The sequence below is a fragment of the Peromyscus eremicus genome, chromosome 1 (genome assembly GCF_949786415.1).
Source record: "Peromyscus eremicus chromosome 1, PerEre_H2_v1, whole genome shotgun sequence".
NCBI classification, from domain to species: domain Eukaryota; kingdom Metazoa; phylum Chordata; class Mammalia; order Rodentia; family Cricetidae; genus Peromyscus; species Peromyscus eremicus.
Window position 1 is genome coordinate 121,932,640 of NC_081416.1, and position 11,719 is coordinate 121,944,358.

The 11,719-nt window shown below is 41.3% G+C and overlaps 1 protein-coding gene across 1 annotated transcript in view; it reads right to left on the reverse strand.

The window, feature by feature from the left end:
- Nucleotides 1-11,148, reverse strand: part of Agbl1 (AGBL carboxypeptidase 1) — a 765,743-nt gene extending 754,595 nt beyond the window's left edge. Inside the window, exons 1-4 of the mRNA XM_059270317.1 lie at nt 11,116-11,148; nt 10,180-10,243; nt 8,309-8,455; nt 4,144-4,275 (exon numbers count right to left, since the gene is read on the reverse strand). Coding sequence (XP_059126300.1) covers nt 4,144-4,275; nt 8,309-8,455; nt 10,180-10,243; nt 11,116-11,148 — 376 coding nt within the window. The remainder of the gene's footprint in view (nt 1-4,143; nt 4,276-8,308; nt 8,456-10,179; nt 10,244-11,115) is intronic.
- Between the last annotated feature and the right edge of the window lie 571 nt (nt 11,149-11,719).

Sequence of the window (11,719 nt, forward strand, 5' to 3'; positions counted from 1 at the left end):
CCTCTTTTTCCTCCATTGTACTGGAGCGTCTGAGAGGGTAGATCTAGGACTGCCTGGTACTTTGGGCCTGACTTATTTCTGAGAAAACAGGTGGGAACAAGGCATCTCAAAGATGCAAAGAGAGGAACAGGTGTGTTTCAGGTTGACTTATTTCAGGCCTCAGGAGAGGAATGCAGTTCTGGAGGTGCCAATACCACAGTACTATCTACCAGACAGGGACTGAGACCACCGCCTTGGCCGTTATAAGGAGTTATAATGCTATCAGGAGTACATGTTCCTCTGTCTGCACTCCTACTGCAAAGAGTACAAAGCATCACCACCCAAACTAACTGGGTGGATTTGGCACCGTGGTGGTGGCCATCAGTCTTCCCACTCTTAGAGTTACTAATTTAGTCCTCACTTCTAAAGTGGAATGTAACACTAGAGTAACAATTTTGGCCGATGATTCAATAAGAATTAAGGAATTAAGTGGACTTGGTGAAAGTACAGTTTTAATATCTCTGATTCTAACACGGAAGTTTAGACTTGAAACTGGGGGAGGATACCAGAAGAAACCTCACTGGGCTCACCCTTACCAGGTGGCTGCCCACCATGGCCATCTGGCTGCTGCCAACTTCATTGGCTATCATAAACCCATTAATGGCTGCAGCCAACTAATCAGAAGGAAGTAGCTGTTGCGAGAGCTTGCTGAAACAGCCAAAGGTGGGTTACAACTCACCAAAGAAAGAGAACCCACAGGCTTCTTGAACTCTGTCAGCCTTTCACGAGCAAATGCAATGCACAGTACAATAAATGTAGGCTAGCATATCACCAAACTTGGTTACCTTCTCACACTCACAGACAAATGTAAGGCTTTCTCAGAGCTAAGCTGATGCTATATTGCTAGAAATTGATAATCATTGCTTATATGTACTAAAGAAAGCGAGTCGCTCAGCCTTTAGTAAACCAAGACATGCAGTAAGTCTTGTGCTGCCAGCAAGCTCCAAATTGGCTGTCATGCTTTTAGGCTAGTCATTAATGACAGTTGTCTCTCATAGAATGCCCCAGTTCCTGTTTTATTGTTGTGGAGATGGGTTTGTACAGATTCATTCCGATATTACCAAATGCTCTCTGATAGTCTTTGTTCTCTCTCTCTCTCTCTCTCTCTCTCTCTCTCTCTCTCTCTCTCTCTCTCTCTCTCTCTCTCTCACATACACACACACACACACACACACACACACACACACACACCCGAGAGAGACAGAGGCAAAGACAGAGACAGAGAGAGAGACAGAGAGAGAAGACACTATTTGTGAACATCCAATAAGCCATCTCATTATTATACTGGAGGAAAACTATCTCTTTATGTATCCCCCATGTTTATTAAGAGAACACAACAATGAAAACTGAGATACCGAGCCAGGCATAGTGGCACATGACTGCAATCCCAGCATTTGGGAGATGGAGGCAGGAGGACATGGCGTTCAATGTTATCTTTGGCTATATGATGAGTTTGAGGGCAGTCTGGGCCACATGAGACCCCATGTTTAAAGTAAAATGAAAATCAGTACAATTTGGATATTTCAGCAGCTCTTAGAATATCTGGAGAAATTACATGGTTACTCCACCTATGTGTACTCTTCCTGCGATTTCAAAATGTTAGAGAAAAGTGTCAGGTTGGGGAAAGGCAGCTGCTGTGTCACGGTCTTACCTGGGCACATAATCTTATTTGTCCCATCTGACAAGCCCATGAGATTTGCTGAGGGTTGAATGCCTTCCCCAAAATCCATTTTAAAGCCCGAATCCCTATGACCTAATGAAGTAATTAAGTTAAAGGGAGGCCACTGGAGGAGGGATATAATCTAACCTGCCTTGTGTCTGTCATAAAGAAAATTTAAGCATAGAAGGAGACTAAGGATGTGCAAGCCCACGGGAAAAACCACGTGGGGACACAGCGAGATGACAGAATCTTCTTAAAGCCAAGGAGACAGGCTACAGAAGAAGCAAGCCTTGCCAACATCTTGATCTCAGACCTCCAGCCTTTAGCACTGTGAGAAAATTAATTCCTGTTGTTTTAGTGAGACAAAAACCTAGCAGATTAACAGTAATAATTATTGCTGCTATAATTTTACAAAGTTAAAAAAAAATGAGGTTAAGCAGGTCAAGTATCCATGTTCCATGACTCATAAGAAATAGCATCAGAGTCAAATTCAAGGCTCCCTGGCTCTAAGCCCACATTCTTTCCCCTACAGAGTATATTACATCTAAATAATTGTCACTTTTATTCCCCGGGAAGGGAGCTCAGAAAGGAGAAATGAAAGTCTATGCTCATTACATGTGAGATAGGAGGTATAGAATCTAATCTATTAATGAAAAGTGCCTCCGTATGGAGTAGAATTAACATGATTTTTGGAATTTTAAAGCCAGCCTTCAGGACTTTTTATCTGTATAAATTTAAGTAATTACTTCACTCTTCTAAGCTGCTGGATTTTTCTTTGCTCAGATATGAAAATGTAGATCTAAACACACAATTATTGTGATAATTAAAAATAGTTGAGTTAAGTAGATGCTTAATAACCATCAGCTGACATGTTCCGATGCAATCACCCAGAGAGAGGATTTGTTGGGAAGGATCATGAGGTTAGAAAAAAATCAGTAAGGATTTTGTTATATAAGTGAGTAGCTTCTTGGAATCAATAAGGACTATTCTTTGTTTTAATGTGTGTGTGCACATATTTGCACAAATGTGTGCGTGGGTTCACATGCACTTGTTTGTGGAGGCCAAGTGTCATCCACAAGAATGCAGTCAACTTCCTTTGAGACAGAGTGTCTCATTGGCTTAGACCTCACCAATTAGGCTACTCCCCGCTGACCAGTGAGCTCCAGGCATCCTCTGATAAGATAAAAGGGAGATTATGGAATCTACTTTTAAAAAGGAACTACTTGTTTTAAATAAGATAAGTAATGAAAATTTTTTGTCTGAATTTGTCAAATGTTACTGGACTGGACATTGTTATATATAATGGAATTTTTTATCTGAATCTGTCAAATGTTAATAGACTAGACATCATTAATGTAATTTTTGACTGTATATATTGTATATACTTATTAGATAGTTTTTCTTGTATTAGTTACAAGCTTTTTTTAATTTTAGACAAAAAGAGAGGAAATGTGGTGGTATTGTGTTCCCCAAAATATTGTGTATCCTAATAAACTTATCTGGGATCAGAGAACAGAAAAGCCACAATATTAAACATAGAGGTTAGGCAGTGGTAGCACACGCCTTTAATCCTAGCATTCCAGAGACAGAAATCCCTCTGGATCTCTGTGAGTTCAAGGCCGCATTGGAAACAGCCAGGCATGGTGACTCATGCCTTTAATCCCAGAAAGCAGCCTTTAATCCCAGGGAGTGGTGGTAGAAAGCGGAAAGGTTTATAAAGCGTTGAGGACCAGAAACTAGGAGCAATTGGCTGGTTAAGCTTTCAGGCTTTGGAGCAGCAGTTCAGCTGAGAGCCATTGGGATGAGGACACAGAGGCTTCCAGTCTGAGGAAACAGGACCAGATGAGGAATTGGCAAGGTGAGATAGCTGTGGCTTGTTCTGTCTCTCTGATCTACCAGCATTGACCCCAATATCTGGTTCAGGTTTGATTTTATTAATAAGACTCTCTAAGATTCCTGCTACAATCCTCCTGTCCCTACCTCCCAAGCACTGGGATTACAAGTGCACATACTAGCATTTTTATGTGGGTTCTTAAGGCCTTATGCTTGTAAGTCAAGCATTTTACTGGCTGAGTTATCTCCCCAGGCATTATAATGTTGTTTTCATTTTTCTAACAGATGTAACACATAATATTATGACTATGTCAAGATCTGAAGAAAGTTTGCCTTTCTCCTGCCACGGGACTTCTTTTACCTGGTAGTACTGATAGAGAAACTTATAATGCTGTAAACGCAACTCAGAGGGAAAGCCAAAGCCAATACCGAGGAACTAGATCAAGAGCTCTACCTGACCAAGGCAATAAATAAACAACTTCTGGCCTCCACAGCCTCTGGACTGTCAGGTTCCTTTCTGTGTCTGAATGGGACGACATGCACCCTCCATGCAAACCCCCACTCCACCATCACATGGTTTCCAGGTGTCCCAGTCCAGGTCTGGAACTTACCACTGGAGGCAAACACACGTAGTGCCCAGAGACAGTGGAGGAGGTTGTGGCTGTGAGATAGGTTTTTCCTGGCCAGAATCAAGGTCACATCAAGTGCTTCTAATTCCAGTGCCTTCTGTCCAAACTTCTTATCTAGGAATACAAATCCATCTCTCTTAATTATGTCGCAAATTCATTCTGAAGGTTTGGGGAGAGAAGGAAAATGACAGGGGTGGGATGGGGGGACAATTATAGCCAAAGACACTTTTTAGCCTCATTAAAAATATTTCAAACATGCCCCCATTGGAACCAAATGCATAAGAAGAGTGAAGTCTGGATGCACTTATTGACATGAAGGCTATGGGGTCTAAGAATGTAAGACTTTGACTCTAAGCACTCCTGGTCATCCTCATATGTACCAATGTCTTTAAGACAAATCTGGGATGAAAAAAAAAACAACGTAGCATTTTAATGCAGTGCATGAACTTTGATTGAATCCTGCTTTTTTTTTTCTGTTTTCTTTCCTTCCTTCTTTCTCTCTTTCTTTCTTTCTTTCTTTCTTTCTTTCTTTCTTTCTTTCTTTCTTTCCTTCTTTCTTTCTTGAGACAGGGTTTTTCTACATAGCCCCAGCTGTTCTGGTACTCACAATAGAGACCAGGCTGGCCTCAAACTCACAAAGATCTGCCTGCCTCTGCCTCTGCCTCCACCTCTGCTTCTCAAGTTGTGTAGGGATTAAAGGCATGCCGGGCATGAATCTTACTTCTTCAATTGGATATTGTTTTAAATATGCAAAAGATAGTATGGAACTTTTGGAGAAGTTAGATCAAAGTTATTGGTAGATGGTGATAATCTTTCTATTTAACAAAGAATTTTCATAATGAAAAGTAAAAACAGATTTTAAGAAACTAAAATAAAAATTAAAAGTATTTCTAAATGATTGCTCTAATGTCAAGCCATCTAGTGTTATAAGCAAATCATCATCATCATCAACATCATCATTTCAATAGTTACAAAATAAGCATGAAAAACACAAGGAAAGGTCCTCTTGTTTGGGCTCTTTGTACCCACTATCAGGTGACTGTGTCTAGTCCCATTTGTTTGTGTCATTTCCCAAGTGTGATGCTTAAATCATCATTATAAAATTCATAGAAATATACGTCTATATTTATTTCATGATTTCATTTAGCATAATGTCCTCTGAGTGCATCCCATTAGGGGCTAGATTATATTCCCTTTCATATGTATATCACATTTTCTTTATCCAGCATCTATCCATGGATGCTTAAGTTATGTCTATGTCACGGTTATTGTGTATAGTATCGCAATGACTATGAGAAGGCAGAGATCTTTATAAGTTAGTCGTTTCCTTTCCTTTGGGCATATGTTCAAATCAGAGATTATAGAAATATCTGAGTCAGATGATAATTTCATAGTCTGTTTGTTGGTTTGTTTGTTTGGAGACAGGGTCTCCTGTAGCCTAGTCTGGCCTTGAACTGACTATGAACTGCTCCTGCCTTTATCTCCCAAGTGTCGGGATTCCAAGTGTGTATCACCATGCCCATGTGGTAGCTCTTTTTTTTTTTTAATTTTCTATGTCATTTTCAATAATGGCCGTCCTGATCTTCAGCACTACAATATGTCCAAAGGTTTCCTTTCTTCACACCCTCACCAACATTTGCTCTCCATTGTCTTGTTGACAAGGCATCTCCACCAGCATGAGGGTCAGGAGCACACAATGGTAGAGACTGGAACAGGGTCTCCCACTGACTTTGGAGACTGAGCAGAGGAAACAGGGAAGGAGGAAAGGTCACAAGACACAATACAGCAAATTTGACTCAGAATAAACAAATCGAGAGCTCTTCTGTTCAACGTGAAGACGAAGCTAACAAAATGAAAACAGCTGTGTGTAGCTGCACATAAACCTGTAACCCCAGCACTGTGGGGGTAATAGTAAGAGGATCCCAGCAGCTCGTTGACAAACAAATCTAACAGAGTGAGCTTTGGGTTCAATGAAAGACTCTGTCAAAAAAAAAAAAAAGGTAAGAAACCCAACCTCACCTCCTAGTTTCTACATGTACATACATGTGAATTCATAGACACATACATTTAACACACATGCAAAAGAACAGTAACTCGGGAACCACTACCTTGGTATGTCTCTTAACACTTGACTGTTAGTCTCTAACCCCATATGTTAAGGATGTGACTTAATAACTCATTTATTCTTCCTAGGAACTCTAGAATTAAATTCTATGCTTCCATTTTAGACATAAGGGCACCATGGTTCATAAACCTTAAGTAACTTGACCAGGGTCAAACGTCTAGTAAGTATCAGGGACAGACTTGAAACCAGCCTGCACTGGGTGACTGGGGGACAGATCAGGTCTCTACTGTCTTTTCTTAGAGTTCACTTGGCCCACTCAGCTTTGCTGACTTTCCCCTGTTCTTCAAGTTTCAGCTCAAATGTCACTCTCCCTGACCATGCCATCCTAGGGTAGCATCCATCTTTCTCTTCTTTGAGGTACTCATCACGGTCTGCTAACATCCGGTTAATTATTTGCTGACCAGCTGGCCTGCCCCACTTGGAACAGAAGTTCTGTGGGAGCAGACTCCTTCACTGTCTTGGTCACAGAGATGTTTGTGGTGTGTGGAACTGTGCATGAATGATCACTAAATGAACATTGTTAGTTATGTTGGGACATATTCGTGCAGGTGCTAGCTAATGCCTGTTTCTCAGTCCATCTGTAGAATGTCAATGAACTGGAAGTAGAGATCTAAACACTGACAGAGTGTGCTGGAGCCTTTGGTTTTGGCTGCTGCCAGTGAACATCAAAGGGACCTGAGCTTCTCAATTGTGACCGTCACGATATTCAACATACAGTTTAAGCTTAACAGTTAAAGCGTTTTTTGCAAAGTATGCATGAACTCTAAATGCTTAAATTATTCAACCCTGCTCCAGGAAGTTCTGGTGACCTAAGAAGGTGTTTCAGGGTCCTCTAGGAGGAAAGAGAAATACCCAGAAGCTCTGTTGCTATGTGACTTATCATAGTTGATTGAACTAACAGTGTCCCCTCACCCATCCCCAAATCCATTTCCACCCAGACATCCAAGACGCCATCTTATTTGGAAAAAGAGTTTTGTACATTGAATTACTAAGAAGGGATCAGACAGGACAAACTGGAACCTAAACCTTATGACTGATACCCCTGTATGGAGAGGAGAGGACACACAGAGTGAACACACAGAAAATACTCTGTGAACACAAAGATAGAGAAGGGAGTGATAAATCTATAAATCAAAAGAGAGGAAGGAAGCGAGGACAAAGGTTCTGGCAGTACCAAGAGAGAAGCAGAAAATAGAACAGACTCTGTCGGGCCTTCTAAAAAGATCCTACCCTGTCAGGACTTGATTTGGGACTTATGAACCCCAGAAGTATCAGAGGCTATATTTATGGTGTATAATGACAAACTGCCTGGGGCAATTTGCTATGATCACTCTAAAAATTGAATGCACAAGTATGGTCAGGCTTGGTGGTGCATTATCTACAGTCCTAGCACTCTCCTAGCACTCGGGAGTTCAAGATCATCCTTTGCTACATAGTGAGTTCCAGGCCAACTTGGCTACATGAGACTCTGCTTCCAAAACAAGAGGAAAAAAAGCTAATGCACATATTATACTTTCATATGAGATATATTTCCCCAAACAGTATCATTTTGTGTAAGTATTTAAAATGCACTGGAGTCACTCCCATCTTTTCTGACTTATGATCCAAGCTTTTGCAGTCCATGCCAGCTGTGACTGCAACTTCTGGATGTCATTCATTCATTTCTAAAGCAACATATTTTTTATTACCTGACATCTAGATAGTTTTTAAATTTACCTTGCCAAGTATTGTGGTGAATACCTCTGATTCCAGTATGCAGAAAGCTGAGGCAAAAAAGATTGCAATAAATCTGAGGCCACCCTGAGAAACATAGTTTGGAGCCAGACTCAAAAACATGTACTCTGTGCCTCAAAATAACAATAACGAAAAGTAAAATTGCCTCCCTTATAAGGCTGGCCCTGCTGTCACCAAGGCACTTGAGACCTCCCTTCTGCCTCCCCATAAGGGCTTTCCCCAACTGTTCTCAGAGAGCAACTCCAGAGGTATGTTGTCAGTCATCATTAGGTCTTGAAGTGCTAGTACCTCTTAGGCCAACTTTGGCCATCAGCCTGAAGAGAGGAAGAAGGATGTCATAGTCAGGAGAAGCGGACCTTGCTGTGTCCACCAGAGTCTGCAGAAGGGCTTCACTGCCACCTTTGCTGATCATGTAGTAAATCCTCCGGTCTGTGCCTGGGAAGAAACCAGAGGAAAGATGAGCCTCCTCCCCAGAGCGGACCTCAGCCCTCACAGCCGGAGACAAAGCAAAGTTTCGTTGATTTCACCACAGAAACACAGACTGGCAGATGTGTGACATGACTCTTCTTCGAGGTGTGCTACCATCCGAAGGGAGAAAGGTGGGAAATATGGTAGTTGTGGAATATTTAGAGATTTTAGTATATTCACCTTCCACAGATATGATAAATTGAGTGATATTACAAGTTCTGGGGACCTGTGAACTCTTCACTGATGTGTACACATGTATGTAGATGTATATAAATAGACGTGCAAGCATCATATATAATATGCATATATGATGCACATCATCATATAGTGAACATTCTTCTGCGAAAAACTTGGATCATTAGTGACAGGAAAGGGGTGGTATCTTATCTGGAATAATTTTGTTGATGGTGTAATGGTTTTCTAATTCTGCTCTTTAGCAACTAGTAGAAAGGAATTATAGGAAACACTGTAGGAACCCCTTAAGAAACAAAATGCCCAGGCACACCATCTGATGACTCCTGATCAGAGTCCTGAGCAATGGGGAAGTATTTGTCTTTCTACCAAAGAATAGATTTGAATAAGACCTCTCTCACTTTACCCAAGGACACTTCAAAAGTAGTGATTACAAATTAACATGAAAAAGGCCCTGTGTGGCCTAACCAAGGTAGCCAATAAGGTATAATTATATCAATGGAGAAATTTTGATTTTCCCGGAATTGTCTACCCAAAAAAAAGGAAGAAATAAAGGCGGGAGGAAGAAGGGAGGGGAGAACCACATGTACCCACAGGTGGTGGTGCACACTGTAATCCCAGCACAAAGAAGGCTTAGGCAGGAGGACTGCTAGTTCCAGGGCAGCCTCGACTATAGAGTGAGACCTTGGCTTAAGAAAAAAAAAAAATCATCCATAACGGCGAAGAAACTCCAAGGCTTCATTCAAAACATTTTCACACTCCTCCTAAAGACAGTTTTATCTCAGGAGAGGAGTGATGACCTGTAAAAGAGAACTCATTCAAAAAACAAACAACAAAGCTACAGGGAAGTGGCCCTGCCACCAGAGGACACAAAAGCTGGGTTGTTTTTTGTTTTTTTGTTTTTTGTTTTTTTTTTAAGGCCACAGTGTGATGGGACCCTTGAGACTTTATCTCTGTCTGGCATGTCATTCATCCTTAATGTTGCCTGTTTGTGCTAATATTTCTTGATCCAGTTAACCCAGATGACTTCTAGATACTCAATCCTGTCATCTCATTTCTGAAGATGTAAACAGCTTCCTAACTTATGAAATTCCCCTGCCTCGTAGTCCAATCCCCACATGATATATGTAAGAAAGCTGCAGTACCTGGTTCCTCCAGTGAGCCACAGAGGAAGGGAGCCTAGGAAGGTGACGGATGTAGTCGCTGAGGAGCCCTCCCAGATGAAGACATTTGGCTTTATAGAGGGGAAAATATAGCATAACCACCCAACATCTCACTGCCTCCTAAGTCTGGGCATTGTAAGGTAAGTGACAAGACTGAAAAGCCTAAGTGTAATTACCCAAGTCTACACATGTCTTACCACATCACATCAAAGGGTTCTCTCTTACACAGGAAAGTTAAGTTACAAAAATTCCCAGCTCCACCGTTTCCTGGGACAGACCATAGCCAGCACTGTCCCCAGTCCACAGTATGATTTGATATGGCCACAGTCTACTCACCAACAGAAAGCAGATCGCTGAGGACCTGGAGGATGGCCAGGATTGATGCTTTGTCAGAGGAGTTCTGCAATGATAACACAGACAGATATCTTGACAATGTGTGCAAGAGGACAGAAGTAGTCTGGTTAGAGATGCAAAGAATAGGCAGCTAAGCTTTGCTGCACGGAGAAAAACCCCACAAAGTGAAAGAAGAGACAAGGGAGCTCTCCTTAAGTAGCAACCAGTGCTCTCACTAAGATAGGGGCTGCAGAGGCTGTGCCTAGATAGTGTTGAAGACCCCTCTTTGGGGACCAGTTTAATAATAGCATCATTGAGGTACACACAAACACATGTATTAATGAATGACCCTGAGACGACAAAGTAAAGGGGTTTTGTGGACCTCCGTCCCAAGGACATCATGTATTTTAGTAACCTTGGATTATTTTTAGTGGTGATCACAAAAAGCAACAGAAGCCATCTAAATGTTCTGATGCAAATACTGCCTTGTCAAACAAAGATAAGCTTTGATTTTCCAAAGAAAAGGGCAGAGTAGTAGCAGATCCTATTGTGAAGATTATCTTAGAAATTCTTGTAAGTCCTGACACTGTCACTTTTTTTTTTTAGAAGAAAAGTCTTTATTCAGAAGGTGGAAGAACATGCAGAATTCTCTGGGGTAACCTATATCTTAGTTCCAGAAATACAACCCACTCCACATTCCCACTGTAAGATTAGGGGGTGGTCATTTTTGTCTTTGTTTATTTGGGTAGGTGTGCCATTTACAATAAAGTCTTAACATTCTCATGAAAAGTCTTGTGCTTCTTATTGGCTTTGAAGACCTCAATAACTCTCTGCTATACACAGGACAAAGGCAAGAAACCAAAATTTTTCTTTCTTTTTTTTTTTTTTTTTCAAGACAAGGTTTCTCTATGTAGTTTTTGTGCCTTTCCTGGAACTCACTTTGTAGAACAGGCCGCCCGCAAAATTTTTCATGATCTTCTGCTACTATCTCCAACTTCATCATTAATTTCAACATTCTTGTTCAAAATAGGTATTTCTCATGGTATGGAAATTTGTAGATTCCTGCTCAAGCAATGTTATAGCTTGGTCTACAAGTTCAACCATACTGTTTCCTCTTCTGGCAGCTCTTTTCCCGCCTTTCAGCCTGGTCAATGCTAGCTTATCCTTCCAGTGCATGGTGGACCCTGGGATATCTCCACCCTTCCTTCCCACAAGCCAGTTCTGGGATACCTTCTACCTCTCCATCACCTAGCTTTCAGTTTTTGACAGAGCACTCACTGGATAGTACTGACATCGATGTATAGTCTTTGTTTCCTATCCCACCCCCACTAGGTACTAGAACCTTTAACAAACAGCACCTGGAAGTGGGGTTGCTTCAGAGAAAATGTGAAATAAATATTTCTCATAGAATCCAGAAGAACATCAGGAGATTCACAAAGTCCACTACCACCCAATACATTCCAGGAAATTATACTTCAAAACACCTAACAGGGCTATATACTCCAGCATAAAATTCCAGAGGACATTAAGAGACAGAAGGTAT